Source organism: Betta splendens, chromosome 16 (assembly GCF_900634795.4).
Source record: "Betta splendens chromosome 16, fBetSpl5.4, whole genome shotgun sequence".
In the NCBI taxonomy this organism is placed as follows: Eukaryota; Metazoa; Chordata; class Actinopteri; order Anabantiformes; family Osphronemidae; genus Betta; species Betta splendens.
The window spans coordinates 1,970,429-1,987,296 of NC_040896.2; the positions used below are offsets into that span (position 1 = coordinate 1,970,429).

The 16,868-nt window shown below is 41.5% G+C and overlaps 1 protein-coding gene across 5 annotated transcripts in view; it reads left to right on the forward strand.

Annotated features, from left to right (window-relative positions):
* dyrk1b (dual-specificity tyrosine-(Y)-phosphorylation regulated kinase 1B) overlaps positions 1 to 16,868 on the forward strand; it is a 63,848-nt gene that overhangs the window by 19,725 nt on the left and 27,255 nt on the right. For 3 of the 5 annotated variants that reach the window (XM_029128134.3, XM_055503238.1, XM_055503237.1), the window contains exon 2: positions 15,556 to 15,722. In XM_029128134.3, the coding sequence (XP_028983967.1) occupies positions 15,654 to 15,722 (69 nt within the window). In that variant the 5' untranslated portion in view covers positions 15,556 to 15,653. Of the gene's footprint in view, positions 1 to 342; positions 2,400 to 15,555; positions 15,723 to 16,868 lie in introns of those variants that run through there. The other 2 variants (XR_005896738.2, XM_029128132.3) reach the window with 1 other exon arrangement.

A 16,868-nucleotide genomic window follows, 5' to 3' on the forward strand; every position in this document is an offset into this window, starting at 1 on the left:
TTTGTCAGAAACCAGAAAACATTTAATTATTTTTTATATTTATGTATTGTACTTGGGATAAAAAACGTAATCCAATCAGCGTTTTGTTGCCCATTGTCACACTGATTTTTAGTCTAATAGCTTTATTAAAATAATGTCCAGGCAGTAGTTCTGAGTATGCCGTTCGTCTAGAAAAGTGAATCAATGATTTAGGTAAACGTTGTCTATGCATGTGGTGCGTATAAAGTTCCAGTATATATATCCCGCTGTTACTATAAATGGACAGGACAGGAGAGGTCTGCTTGGCACAGACCACTGCGCTCGCAGGGAACAGAACTGTCTAGCTAACTCGCTTGTTTGTACATAACTTCGCATAAACCAGTTGGTCACCAAGTGCTAGTTGATGTGAAAATCTTTGAGAAATATCGCTGATGTCATATTTGGCCCGAGGCGCGTATATCTCCCCGTCTTCGTGGTGCTTTGTAAGGCTGCGTCAGACAGACGTGCTCCGACCCCCCAACGGACATATTGGTACATTCCGTCCAGCGGGGTGGGGGAGTCGCGTGGAAGAAGAGCACAGATTCCGTCTAACGGAGAAGCACGGAAAAGGAAACGGCCCAGAGACATGAGTCGAAATCGCCCCTCTGAAGGTTTCCACCTTGAAGGAATAAATCATCTCCCCCACGCCTGAGAAGGATAAGTAACGTTAAAGGAGGATTATAGGTCGTGAGAGTCGCGGAAGCAGTCGCAAGAAGAGGCGCGTCGAGAAGCTGTGACAGACGTCTGACAGCCAGCTCGGGAAGTTTCCTGGATTTGGAGCTTCGGTTTACTGTTAGGCGACTTTCGGGCTTTTGGTCTTTTTTTGTTTGTGACTCGTGTGGTTTCCTTAAAGATTGGCCTGTGCAGCAGTGCCGGAGGCTGGGAGGCAAACGCAAGTCAGTGGCTCGTCTAGTGAAGTTTCCGACATTAGGAGACATTTGCTGTTTGCTGCTGAGCCCAAACTCTGGATTTAAACTTGGCCTGTCGATTCCTCCCCCCTCGGGCGAGGTGCAGCTGTGCAGCAGAGTGACGGTACGTCACGTTGTTCCTGCGTGGATTTACAGAAAGCAACAGTTGCAGTGGACTGTTTTGATTACATGTGTCCGTGTACCTGCGTGTTGTCACGGAGCCATCTGGTACAGTGTGTCCGGCCCTTCCTCCCTCAAAGGACTCGTGCTTCCCCCGCTAAAGGCTTTGTGGGGCTCTGTACACACTCTGTGACTTTGCCAGTCAAGGCCTGTGTGTGTCACTGGATTAATCTGAGTGATAACATCACTCTACACTGCCCTACTCTGTCCAGAGACTAGCCCCCAGAAAGCGCAAGCAATTGGAGCTATTTTTACTGTAAGGGATGGGGTAAAAGCAGGCAGCTGGAAACCCTATTCCCCTCCACCTCCTTCTGTTCCACCCCTTTTATCACACTACCTCACTTAGCCCACCTGGCAGTATGCTGGTCAAACCTGGTTAGCACACGTCTGACCCAGAGCCAGGGATTTACAACTGAATAAGAATCTTCTGTTGAATACCACAAGCTCTGTCTGAACCCACTGACCATGGAGCCCAAGTAACCTGGGAATGCCAGCTACTCTTATTTTCCACCCACAAATCCTCTTGTGGATTGTCACTAAGATGTCTAAAGGACTACTGGCTTTTGGTTTAATCTGCCCAGGACTAAGTAAAATCATCATAAGCAAGTGCACAGTGTCTTAGTAACCTTTAGCCCTTAGACCATTAGCTCACATTCTTAAATCAGAGAAGAATACGCTGTCCTTTGACTACCTACAAGTCACCAGCGATCTGTAATGCTTCAGACCTCCTTTACAGAGAATGCGAAAAACTGCCCTGACAAACGTAACTAAAAGCTAACCAAATATTCTATTTCTCCCACTCCCTGCACCCACAGAGAAACTAAATATATATCTAGAATGAGAGATCTATATCTATAGCATAACTCCACCCAAGACAGAGATTACATCCATTATATTTTTACTTCAGAGACACACTGCCTGAACACCAGTTGGTTGCCTTAGAAACTGCAGTCACAAAAAAGCGAAACAAGCCAGAGAAGACGGTGCCTTTTGATTGATTGCTTGGTCTCTTACCATGTTAAGAATAATTGATTTCAGATACATGTGAACTGTTAAAGTGAACTCTGGGATTGCAAACACGCCTGATGACAGTTATCTGTCCCCTTAGAAGCCCACCCACCTATCAAAGTGTTTTTTGATTGACATTATTTCTCTACTGGATTGAACGAATAACCAGCTTTTCCATGGTGATCACATCATCATCATCGTCCGTGGAGGACAAGAACGTGCCCTCTTGCAGGATGGTCCAGACAGAACCCTGGATTACTTCTGCCCTGCTCCGCAAGAACAAGAGTCAGTACACACACACACACACACACACACACACTCGCACACACAGCCAAAACTGAACACCCCTTTCCCTGGCTACACAACATGGATATATATTGTTGTGGCACCTGGTTTCTCTGTGTGTCTAGCGAGGTTGAGTTTAAGAGCTGGGATGCTTTCTGACGTCAGCCTAGAGTATGTTGGTGGTTTCCAGGTAGATATGGAGCAACTAAGAATATATATTTCAATTTAGAAGTACATCAAATTTGTAGTGCCCATTTCCTTTTGCCGGAAGTGGTCTTCTGAGTTGTTTCTGTCAACAGGACACAATGCACCGTGTCTGTTCTACTGTAGCCAAACAAGCAAAGTCTAAATATTTGCTTTCAGAAAAATTGTGTGTTTCATGTAAGGAAGCGCTGGCTTGACTTTTTTTTTATCATCATATCTAATAGTCTTCTACAAGCTTTATTAGTTGTGGCTGATGGATACTAATTCAACATTGTATGTAAAGTAAACAAATATAGTCCAGTTGGTGTTTTAACACTTTTTGTGGGGTCAAGTACAAGTTATCTCACAAAAGATATATGCCTGTAATAATAAATCTACATATTTGAAATGAAACAAAATCAAAGGCAGAGGCATGCCTATTCCTTCCGTTTGAAGGAATGTGTTTTTTCGTTTAGAATGTACTCTGATACCAGTGCCAATGTTGTCTAGGTCAGTGCATGTTTGTAGTATCTAAAGTAATAATAATAGCAAGTTCAGAGACAATCATCTGCAAATGGCTAATGCAGGTTCAGCCATGAACTGTTTGACCTCAGTGAAAATGTGCTAAATAAGTATCAGATCATTTGAAGTGATGCTTTACAACTAGATGCAGCTCTAGGCATGTTGGCTGCAGAGCAGTGCTTCAGTCTTCATCTCAAATGCTGCTCTGTCCTCAGTGACATAAATGCATGTACACATTTTTAAAACCGTGGTCAGTCAAATGTCCACATGCTATAAAGGTCAAGGTAATCTGCCATTTTTCTCAATGGAATGATATTTCACATTTCAGAAAAACTCCTTTAGCCGTCAGCTAAGGCAGGACAGCCTGCAGGCTCTGAGAAACAAAGCGGTCAGTGAGTCTGATAATCCACAGTGAAGGGATTTTGCATTCTAAATAAAATATTTCTATTGCACCTTGTTGACTGGTCATAGGAGCAGACTTCTGTGTTGATCTTTGCATTGACCACATTGCATTGGCTTAGCTTGTTTATCTGCAATGTTGGATTCTGTGTCCACCAAAGCAAGTGAACTGTGGCCAACAGGAAAGACATACAGAAGGTTGTAGTCGGGAGGTCAGAGGTAGGAGGAGGTTTGATTGACAGTTACTTGATCAGTCCATCAGTCCATCTCACTTTGACCAATTTTTTCAGCTGGTTCTCACAAAATGTAAAATGTAAATGTAAAACAAGGGGCGGCACGATGGTTCTGGGTTCGATTCCCGCCTTTCTGTGTGGAGTTTGCACGTTCTCCCCGTGTTTGCGTGGGTTCTCTTCGGGTTCTCCGGCTTCCTCCCGTGCATTAGGTTGTTTGGACTCTCCGTTGCTCGTAGATGTGAGTGTGTGTGTGTGTGAATGGTTGTCTTTCTCTGTGTTGCCCTGCGATGGACTGGCGACCCGTCCAGGGTGAACCCTGTCTCCCGCCCATAGCCAGCTGGGTTAGGCTCCAGCACCCCCCTGAATAAGCGGCTTGGAAAATGGATGGATGGATAAATGTAAAACAAGGTGTGCGTGCGTGCGTGCGTGCGTGCGTGTGTGCGTGTGTGTGTGTGTACTTGCACTTGCACAAGTACATGTGAAAACCAAAAAACGGATATTTTCACAATTTTGAAGGCCTGTTTGAGGGTTAAGATGTGATTTTAGGGCTGAGGGTAGAATTGAATTTTGGTTCAGATTAGGCCTGCAACTAAGATTATTCTGATACATTTTTTTTAAAATATATTATTTGATGTTTTGCTAGAAATCCCTAATCAGGCTTTTTTAAACTAAGTTTTGATTTTGAGCCTTTATATATAAAACAAAACACAAAATCCAGCGTTTGAATAATAAAACTTCTTTATCCAATATATAGAAAGAATAAAAATAAACAAAGCAAGCATAGAGTTTTGTTCCAACGTGGAGATCTGCAGCAGCTCCATTAACCTGACTGTGGGATAAAACCCACGAAGACACGGGAGAACATGTTAACTCCACAGAGACTCCTGGGCTCGTTCTGGCTCTGAGGCAACAGTGACAACCACTAAAAACCATGTCGTCATATGTTAATGCTGCTGTTACATTTAGTGTCTGCACCGTTTGTGTTGCGCTGTTCTGTGGTGGCACAGTTCATCACCATGTAGCAAATGAGATGATGCGTCAGCTGCCCCTCACGGCAGAACAGATTAATTAACAAAGGAATGTTTGACACAGCCGCACCTATTGAAGAGTCTTCACCTGATGAGAAACAGTGTTTGTTACCACTGCTACATCCAGGACACCAGCGTTTCATTCTTAAGTTCTCCTGTGTCGCTGTAGTATTTACAAACCACGAGCTGAACTTTGTATCACTTGCAGGTAAACGTTGTCTTTGTTTAATATTTAATGTTCATGAAGAAATTAGGGCATAGTCTTTCTCCTGCTGCCGCTTGGTTTGCTTGAATTTGCTTGAATTTGCCAGCGGCTGCGTTATTTTGCCATCGCGCTACGCCATAAAACGAGCAGCCCGATTAATTGATAGCAGCAAATATAATCAATTAATTTCCGTTATCAATTATAATTGATTCATCAATTTGTTGTTGCAACCCTAGTTCAGATTAGAGCAAGGGTTAGACGTCTGCCTTTAGTTGTGATAGTTAACGGTCAGGGTAAGGGGCTAGGGAAGGCATTATGTCAATGACGGTCCTCAATTCATTGTAACTACAAGGATGTGTGTTTGTGCGTGCGTGCGTGCATGCGTTTGTGAGTGTGTCTATCCCATAGCCATAAAACCATTCTAAAATGCACAAAGTCCATTCTACATATTGTGCGCTCTTTAAGCTGACCATGGATGAGCATCTGTTGGTACCTTGTCCTGCTCTGTTCGGTGTGCACCATCCCCCGTAACCTTTGACCCAGCATGTTGCCGTCCAGGGTGCAGGTATCCAGGAAAATCCATGTCAGTGGATAAGTGGATCAACATGTGTGCAGTTTCAACCCACTTGCACTGGTTGACAACTGTTCAGCTGAAAATCTGCATTATGAAAGAAATAGACTCATGTCAAATAACGGCTGACGTAGAAAAGTTTGTTTTGAAATAAAAGCTGAAGGGATGTCGATATTTGTTATGTAAATAGATGTCAACTCTCCTAAGAAATATATTTTATAAATATATACAATTATAAACACATTTTTAAGTAGAATAAAAAATATTCCCAAATAATTACGCACATATATAAAATGTGTTTAGGTTTTTGCATATATCTTTTTGAAATCTTAAGTTTCTTTCACAATGGCTGTTTATTTCATTTGGATAAATTTGGAGTTACGCAATAAAATGCCCCATTAACAACAGCAATAATACAGTCATTGTGCTACAGGAATGTCCATTAAATAGAGTTTATTTATAGACTGACATGAGTGAGTGTTATTCATTTTGATTTCTATCATAATACACGTATCGGAAGCATTTAAGAACATGTCTTTGGTTGGAGTTGAACGTTTGTGAAGGTCATGTTTATCCTTAGGTTGTCTGACTGACTGGCCGGAGCAGTAGCTCCCCAAGCCCAGACATGAACCACTGTACAACTCCCTGGGTAGTTATGATAGAACTGCCTGTAGATGGGAGACATATCTTGTCTTGAGCTTCTCTGAGAGTCCATGTCAAGGTGGATATCTCACTCTCTCTCTCTCAATGTCTCACAAGCCAAGGATGTTTTGGCTTGAAGAACGATTTATTTTCTATTGGAGGCTTGTTTCACAGACCTGAACTTTAGAGACAGCTCTGTTTCATTTTTCCTAGTGAGTGTGCATATGTGTCAGCTGGGTAATCAAGACTAAATTTAATGAACACACTTTTTTCAGGTGTCGGCTGAATGCTTGAGTTGTTAGGTTAGGTTTTAGTCAGATTGTTGAGGACGTTATAATGAAGCTGCATCTCCCCCTGTGAATATCTCCGCTCTGAACCGGTGGCTCCTTTGTTCTGCACATGCCAATGAGGAACCTAGTTACGTATGAGCCTACATCACGAGGCCTGGTGCTGTGTGGCTACACAAGGCTTGATACATCATGTTGACAGGCCTCAGAATTTTGTTCCCATGTTAATTGATTAAGCATCTCTCCATGGACTGAGGGTTTCGTACTTCCATAGTAAACCATGTCTTTAGGGCTTATAATGGGCAGGTGGATCTTAAATTAACATATTTTAACTAGTGCTAAGCATCAATTATAATCCTTAATCGTGTTAATCGCATGAGTTTTCTGTGATTCATCACGATTAATCACATTCATATGAGAAGCATTCAGTAATTAATTCAAAAGTATATTGTTTGTGTGTGTGTGTGTGTGTGTGTGTGTGTGTGTGTGTGTGTGTGTGTGTGTGTGTGTGTGTGTGTGTGTGTGTGTGTGTGTGTGTATATACAGTCAGGGCCATAAATATTTGGACAGAGACACATTTTTTCAAATTTTGTTTCTGTACATTAACACAGTGAATTTTAAATGAAACAACTCAGATGCCATTGAAGTGCAGACTCTCAGCTTTAATTCCATGGGTTGAACACTAAAGCAGCAAAACTAAAGCATTTATTAAACACAATCCCTTCATTTCATGGGCTCGTAAGTAATTGGACAATTGACTTCCATGCTATTGCATGGGCAGGTGTGGACAATTCCCTTGTTATGTCATTATGAGTGAAGCAGATAAAAGGCCTGGAGTTGATTAGAGGAATCGTGTTTGCATTTTGAAGATTTTGCTGTGAACAGACAACATGCGGTCAAAGGAGCTCTCCATGCAGGTGAAACGAGCCATCATTAAGCTGAGAAAACAGAAAAAAAACATGCGAGAAATTGCTACAGTATTAGGAGTGGCAAAATCAACAGTGTGGTACATCCTGAGAAAGAAAGAAAGCACTGGTGAACTTAGCAACGCAAAAAGACCTGGACGTCCACGGAAGACAACAGTGGTGGATGATCGCAGAATCATTTCCGTGGCGAAGAGGAACCCATTCACAACAGCCAACCAAGTGAACAACACTCTCCAGGAGGTAGGCGCATCAATATCCAAGTCTACCATAAAGAGAAGACTGCATGAAAGTAGATACAGAGGGTACACTGCAAGGTGCAAGCCACTCATAAGCCTCAAGAATAGGAAGGCCAGATTGGACTTTGCTAGAAAGCATCTAAAAAAGCCAGCACAGTTCTGGAAAAACATTCTTTGGACAGATGAAACCAAAATCAACCACTACCAGAATGATGGCAAGAGAAAAGTATGTAGAAGGCGTGGAGAAGCTCATGATCCAAAGCACACTACATCATCAGTAAAACACTGTGGAGGCAGTGTGATGGCCTGGGCGTGCATGGCTGCTAGTGGCACTGGGACACTAGTGTTTATTGATGACGTGACACAGGACAGAAGCAGCCGAATGAATTCTGAGGTGTTCAGAGACATACTGTCTGTGCAGATCCAGGTGAATGCAGTCAAACTGATTGGGGGGCGTTTCATAATACAGATGGACAACGACCCAAAACATACAGCCAAAGCAACTCAGGAGTTTATTAAAGCAAAGAAGTGGAATATGCTTGAATGGCCAAGTCAGTCACCTGATCTTAACCCAATTGAGCATGCATTTCACTTGTTGAAGACTAAACTGCAGACAGAAAGGCCCACAAACAAACAGCAACTGAAAGCCGCTGCAGTAAAGGCCTGGCAGAGCATTCAGAAGGAGAAAAGAACAACACAGTCATCGTCGTGATGGCCATGACGTTCAAGACTTTCAGGCGTGTCCATTGCCAACAAAGGGTTATTCCACCAAATATTAGTATAGACCATTTATTGTCAGGTATTATCCTTTGTTCCAATTACTTACGAGCCCATGAAATGAGGCATTGTGTTTAATAACTCTTTATTTTTTCCACACAATATTATGTATGTATATATAATATCTCGTCAGTATATATATGATAATCCTATATATAGTATATGGTTATATAACCTATATATACACAATATATATATATATATATAATATATATCTATATATATATACACATATATATATTATATACATATATATATACATATACACATATATTACATAACTACATAATATATATACATACATTATATACATATACACCTACACACACACACACATATATATATCTCGTGAACATACATATACACATATATACATATACACATATAATGTATATATATATATGTATATATCTATGTATATATCTATATATATCTATATGTATATACTATATGTCTATGTTTGTTGTATGTGTAGTATATTCTGTGTATGTATCTATGTCTATCTCTGTTGTCTGTGTCTGTCTCTTATGTGTATGTAGATATGTCTAATATCTCTGTGTGTATAGTATGTCTATTATATCTTGTGTATGTATCTTCTGTATCTATCCGTCTATATATCTATATCTCTGTCTCTATATGTATCTATATATATATGTATCTATACATATATATGTGTATATATATACATATATATGTATGTATGTATGTATGTATATATATATATATATATATATATATATATATATATATATGATAGATAGACAGACAGACAGACAGTATATTTTTACTTAAAACTACTACTGTGAGAGCAAAAATTGGTGCACGTTGTAAATCCTTTTTTCATACAACTTGTGTATTCTTCCTGTGATGGTGCGTCGAAAGACTGCTCACAGGTGCTGTCTTACTTTGTGATTCTATTAATCACTCCTTACTTATTCCTCAGACCGACATCTTCCAGCTTTAATCAGCCTTCAGTTTGTAGCTAACCACTTAGCTAAGGCATTTGTTAGCTTGTCTTGCTTTTGTCTATACTTCTCCCACACGCTACATCCAATGTAGTCTGCCGAAGTCTCCCTCCGCTGTTTGTTTACATGATTTGCTGGGATCAACAGTTCACGATCAGCTTTGCCGTGGCTACAAATGACTTTTTTCCACTAACTCTGCCATTCGGAGGAGATTTAAATTGATAATGTCCACGTAAGACACCTTTTACCTTTCTCAATTTATCTGTCGGTTCCCGTTCACTCAGCGCTGCAGCGGTTTTAGGCCCCAACCCCAATGGCTCTGGTGGTTGAGAAGTGTATCCCAGGCCAGTACTGATCAACAGCCTGCTCCTCCTGTGACCCATCGTTTATCTGTATGTGTATTTAGAGCCTCTGTGCAACAGACTTTCCAAATATTAATAATAACAAACTGCATTAACGTGCATTGTCTGCGTTAACGCGTGATTAATGCATTAACGCGCCCAGCACAATTTTTTACTGTTTTTGCTGTAATGTATTATCCTCAGATAAAACATCTCATTGTAAGTTTTAGTTATTACTGTTTCTTAGGAGTAAACATCATGGCGAAAACTGAAAGTACTACCAATAAATGTGCAAAATCAAGTGTCCTAGTCCCAACTTGGACCGACGTTGCTGGGAAGGTGAGCCATAGTGAGGCAGGAGTTGTTTCTTTTATGTTGCACATGTTCTGTATCACCAAGCTGCTTTTTTCGCCGTCTGTGTGCTAAAGACTGCAGCTTCTCTTCTTCTTGGCCTGACCTTTGCCAGTGTCTCACACCCAAAGTAACTTCAGGTCCAACGGTGTTGTGCCTCACCTTATATTTTTTTCATTCAACATTCAGGGTAAATATTTGATCACTATTGAAGCAGCTTCTGGCTGATTATATGCTGTCAATATCGCATGGATGTTTTGACAGTTTGGTCATGAATGCACCCGCATCCTGATGATGATCAATCTTCCTGATGTCTTTCAGTCAGTAAACAGGTACAACTATCTCTTGATTATCTGGGTTCCATTACAAGTTTACAGCAAGAATTATTTTGTTTTGTTTTAAACTTGTCTTCTCAAAAGTGTCTGAGGGTCTGCAATGGCCGTTGTTTGGAGTGTGAACTACTCGTCGATACAAGTGTGTCGATGTTAGATGTTTTTTACTGGCTTCTTGTAGAGCGCACAACATTAAATGGATAACCCGTAAGGCATCATGGAAAAAAGGAAACCCTGTGTCTTCATGCTCCACAGGTATCTGAAAATAAGGCTGAGAGGACACTTTGTTATTTATTTTTTTAAATAGTGCTATGTTAATTGTGTAAAGCCATTCTGAGCTAGAATGCTTTGTAGGGAGCAGGGGACTGCACGTCACCCACTCGCACATGGCTTTAACCGCTGTATGTGGTAAGATAACAGCTGTGCTGAAGTTATAAGTGACTGATTTCAAAGTATGACCAGTGGTGAGAAGTAATCCTGAAGGATGCCAGGGTTCTCCAAAGTTCCTCTGTTTCTTCTTTGCTGCAGTCGAAGCTTTTAACATGCAGTGTTCATATGAACTACTGCCTGAGGAATCATTGAATCTACTTTAAGGCAGGTGGTGTAAGCCCTGAGTCACATCATGATGGTTAAACATGGCTCTATTCAAATCAGACTGGATGGATCACACATCAACAACCTCATTGTTCTTGTTTGTTTTTGCTGCCTTCACCCATTGCACTGGGTTGCTTATTTTGTGACACACATACTCTTTAAAGCATGTAGGTGCAGCACCAACTCAGAGTAATAAGATGTTAAAAGAGCCATGGAGACACGGTGTATGTCTTTGTACAGTTGTTTACAGGTGTGTATTCTGATTGCATGGTCCAATCATCATGCTCATCCAGGAGCCTGTCACTCTAATTAAGGAAGCCAGGGTATGGCTGCTTATCTCAATCCAAAACATGATAAGATGAACTTCATCTCCACGTTCCTACAGATGCAAATGAGACAGTGCTGCTTCCACTGAGGTCATAGGAAGCATAGGAATCATCCTAATGTCAATGGGCTTCACAGACAAAGCTACATGGTAGTACATAAGTAACACTGGTGTGTAGAGAATAGTGCTAAATGTGATCTCTGTTGTTGTACCACTTCAGAGGTCACTACTGATCAACACACACTACAGTACGTAAACAATGTTCTACCGGAAGTGGACTGACCCTGTATGGGACAGACTGGACTGCTCGAAACAGAAACACATGTGGTCACATGTGCCATCTGTCTCACACTTTTGTAACACTCACTATGCTGCATCTAAGCTAATAACACACAGCAGTAATTTTGTTTTTCTGAGCCAATAAGGAGACCCAAAATCAGAGTTTGCTTCTAATTTGGATTCTAGTAGCTGGTGTCTTCATGAGAACTGTAGCATATCTGGGATTCAAAGTGCTCTAAGTCAATACACAATATAGAAGCTCCTCATTCATCTACATCATTTTTATCTGAAGGGTTCTGCTGCTTCCTTTCGAAGACGCTTTAAAGATAAAACCGGCTACACTTTTGGTTTAACTGTCATATTATGGCTTTAATATTTACAGGGAGCATAAGAACCGTGTTTATTCATATCTCTGCATTATTACTGTGCTGGCAGATAACAACTAGATAACAGTATTATTGAGCAGGTCTTTTACTTTGTATGTGACATGTTGTATAATAATTGTGTCCAACATCAAACAGATTATGATAAGAATTAGGTGGCAGACGAGTTCAGATTATTTAATTGACCTATCCCACCATGTCAGTCAGTTGGAGGATGAGGGTGTGGTTCTGGATGCGGCTGCTATCATGTTATGGTTTAGTGTAACTGAATCAGCTCTGTTGGTGGGTGGGACATGGAGGCCAAGTCAACTTTAGATCCGTGAGGAGGGTTGTGCTACCACACACCTAAACTCTTTTTAGACAGACTGTCTGACGCAAGCAATCTGTTGTGCTCAATAGAATGAATTGAAACTCTCAAAGTGAAGTGCTTTGTGGGGATAGTGGCATGTCTGAGGGGTCTGAACACGATAGGGCTTCCACAGACTTTCAAAGAGAGAAAGTATAGAATAGTTGTAGTGGGGCAGTGTGTAGAGATAGACAATGCACACACACGAAAACTAGAAAGTTATAATGTTTGGGCCACATGAAACTTTACTGCAGACCCCTACATCAGTGCTGGAGTATAGAGATGCTTTCTCTGCCCAGTAACACATAGCACTGTTCATTCAACTCTGCAGTGTTTTCGGACATTGCAAACCTCCCATAATATCTATTTCTGGTTTTACTTCATTGCTTTTGCTGCCTTAAGTGACTCCTCACTCCATCAACACTGGTTAATCATTGTACATCGGTACGGTGCAGGTGGATTAAAAAAATGTCCCTGTCACATAGACAGCATTCATGGGAGAGAGCAATGCATGCATGTATGAATGATGGATAGATGTATAAACAGTAAAGGAAATCCAGAGTCAGATGGCTGATGGAGAAAGCAGGAAGGATGCGAAAGAAAAAGGGGGAGGAGAGATTGACTGGTATGGTGGCTTGGGTTGCTAGGGGAGAGTATGTAAGACTGATGCTGAAAAGTCAGGTTCGCTATTGGAGGCTACTGCCTGAGCAGGAGAGAGGCGGAAGAGGAGAGAGAAGTAGCTAATGAGTATTGTAGGCTGGTTGCTGAGACAGCATTGGGTTTATTTATAGAGCGCTGGCCAGCCAGCCCATAGATACCAACAGCGAATCAGCTGACGTGGGGGGGGGGGTCAACCAATGGTAGCAGGAGAATGGGGATGTCAGATTGAGGAAGTGCTGTGAGTGCCTCTCAGTCTCTTAAAGAGACGGTGCAGATTTCTCAGTACTAGGCAGAAATTCTCTCTCTCACGCTCTCTCGCTCTCTCTCTCTCTCTCTCACACTGTGTGCGTGTGCGCGTCTGTGTGATCTCTGTCATCTGTGTCATCTTTGTAAGCAGGCTAGGAAACAGATCACCACAACACTTCTAGCCACAGTGATTGGATTTTCTGCAGCTTCTTTATCTGTCAAAACTTAAAGACACACAGACATATACATGCATATAAATATTTATATACATATACAGCTGGCTTGGCTGCTCGTTGCGTTCTCCTCTGGATACCAATGTTCTTTGTTATTGTATGTTTTCTGCTGTGGGAACCTGATTTTCTTAGTGTTTATGTAAGATACATACATGTCAGCCATGATGATGTATTTGCACAGAATCAGGTTATACTCCATAAAATGTATGTACAGGTTTTGAGTTCAGGGACTTGACCGAATGGAGATGAGAGAGTGGTGCGAGCTGTAGCAGAAGCCGATAACTGTGCTGTAAGTGGGGTGAGCCCTGGTTTCCAGGTTAGGAGTCTAACAAGACGCTGCTTTGTCCTTACTGTTTTCCCACAATTTACCATTTAAAACCTGCATGGTTCAGATGTGAGGGGCTGCTGGCCACAGTAGGAGATAATTTATTCATTTAGTTACTATTTCAATTAATCACCAGTGGTGACATAGTTGTTTAAAAAGGTGCAGTAAGATAGTGATGTCATCAGCCATCAAAGAACATCAATGCTTAGGAAAGCTTTCCTTGGAGAAAAGCTCCCCTACACCATGTGTTACAGAGGCTGCTGTATGAAGGCAGCAGAGGCTTCTGGCCTTCCTGAGGTTTCAAGTCAAGTGCAAAACTAGAAACACTGTAAGAACACAAAAAAACATGAACTTCAAACGTAAAATTCAATAAAGCTGCTTATTCTTAACTGATGTTTAGTGCAACCAGACAACATAATTAATAGTCTTACTGTTACTCATTTATATTTATAGTACTTATGATTTAACGGTGTAGATTAGACGTACAGCCCCATTTCATTGATAAACATGATCTAACTAAGGCTTCCTTCATTATGTTAGTGGCAGAAGTGTAGGGTAAGATACGTCCTACTGTAACTCACTCACACGCTTTATTTACAACAGTTTGCACAGTTGCATTTGTAATCAAGTAACCCTCTAAATATGTTTTCCAATCTGGAACTTAGCAAGAGGCAAGAACCACATTCTCAAGAAAACATCCAGAAATTGTACTACCCAGTTGGATCAGGAAGCATTAGTAGACCTGAAACGGGCTGGACATGTGCTTTCACACTGCAACTAATGCATCAGTACAAGGGTGATTTTGGTCAGGATTCATCAGTCAGATTTCATTTGTAATAATCAGCCTTAACCATTAGATGATCTGTCCTTCAGTGCAGCTGGACGTGAGCTAGCATGCTTCTCTTACCCTCCACAGTTATTCTTACCAGGGTCCTTGTCCTTTCCCTTGTTAAAGGAACAAACTCTTGCCACTGAACAACTTTTAAGAGTTAGTTTTGAGATAACTTTAAGAGATTACATTATATGCAACATAACTAGAAGCAGGTAAGTTCCATTTGATTTAACCTGTCAAATATTTCAGTATTATGATTACTGACTTCAAGCAGGTCCAGACCACCTCAGCTTTCGTCCTTGCAGCAATATGTACACCAGAGAACACAGCTGAGATAACCTCATCTCTGGGTGGTTGTCAGCCTGGTTTCTGTCACATTTTACACTTGTCTCTCATTTCATAACAGTGCACACATAGCCCGTTAACTCTTAGTCATCACACCATGCAAAACCAAGTGTGTGTCAGCAGCTCTTTTCTGCCTCATTGATACTCAAAGCGCTTTAACATCATCTTATTCTGACGCTCAAACTGGTCTCACACACGGCAGACCTGCTGGGCATCTTAACCTGATGTGGAGCAGCGCAGGCTTCAGTGGCACTTTGACATATCACTGTGGGAGCCAGGACTCGACCACCGAGCCAATGATTGGTGACATTACCACCCATCAACATGAACCTTTTTATATGTAAAAATTAACACACATCTTGTAGCCACTAGCATGTTTCTTACACATGTTGAAACCGAGTGGTGTTCCATTGATGGTGATTTGTGTAGTCATAAACTGTTGGGACATTCTCCTCAGTGACTGTGATGTGCTGTGTGTCGTTCTTCAACGACATAGCAGTAACCGCTTCATCCCACTGTTGGTTTGATTAGAACCTATGGGATTTCCTTTCTGATTGTCCCTCTCTCTTTCTCTGGCTGTCTCTTCTCAGGTGTAAGCAGCTCAGGATGTCCGCCCACCACCACCTCCTCCTCCTCCTCCTCCTCCTCCTCCTCTACTGCCCAGGGCTTCTCCCTCGCTGAGCCAGCCATGACCAGCCAGCACACACATACACACCCCTCCTTCAGCTCCATCCACTCCATGGCCGAGCAGCAGCAGGTAAGAACCTCCCAAGCCCGTTTACTTCAGTAGTAGTAGTACATGATGCTTCATTGTGACTATCTAGTAACATCTTACAGTGTTATCACCACGTGACATTGCACAATCTACATACTCTAAACTCTGCAGCCATGTCGAACAGCAGTTTATCCTATATTTTGATTAACAGCAACACTTTGATCATGTATAGAGGAGTAGTATACAGAAAATATGCTGTTGATAATGGCAACAAGTTGGGATATTTAACTTTGTGGAGCTGAAGTCACAGCATTTTAGAATATTTCCCTGAAGCTTAGTAGTCCAAATTCAGTCCATTCCATGGACTGAATTTGAAATGTGAAAGTGTAAACCCCCTCTGGGACCTGAGTAAAGCTCATGCCAACGTACAGGAGCTGCTGGTGGCACCTCAGATGCTGGGTGCAGAGAAACTGTTTCTTCTCTTCAGCATACGACATCATGCGAATATGCTAATTCCTTTAAATATTTTTCTGTCATGTTTTTCTGATCCACATGAAACATGAGTAGGGCTGGAGGTGCAGTTGAGGTGTGGTGAGCTATGTGTGTTTGGCCACTGATGGTTGGCTGGGCACTCCTGGACAATGGCGATAGTTGTGAGAGGATGAAGCTTTCTGAAGCTGTGGGTCAGTTCAGTCACCACTTTGGCGACATCTGCTGGAGACATATGTGTAATATGAATGGGAACACGATGACCCAAAATGCAGACACTTTCTTACAAAGTGGGTTGTGCCTTGTGCCTGTGTGACTGCTGTCAGCATTTTTGGAACAACAATCAATAAAGTGTGATTTTTGTGTCATTGTTGTCCTTTATGTGCATGCGGCGTTCAGGAACCTTGGCCTTAAGTGTAGAGATATAAATGTGTATGTACGTGGTCTCAGACTGTGGAATGAGAATGTTTACAGTATGAAAAATTATTGTTCTCAGTTTTTTAACCATTTAACCTTTTCTTCTTTGTTGAAAAGCTACATTTGTTAAATGAGACATAACGTGTATTTCCACTTCATTTCTGACATGAGGATTCTCGTTATCAAGTTAACTACTCTGGTCTGGTCCTGCATGCAGTGCAGTCATACAGTAAATATGTTTAAGAACCTTGGACAAAGTGTTGTTTTTGTCAAAACAACTAG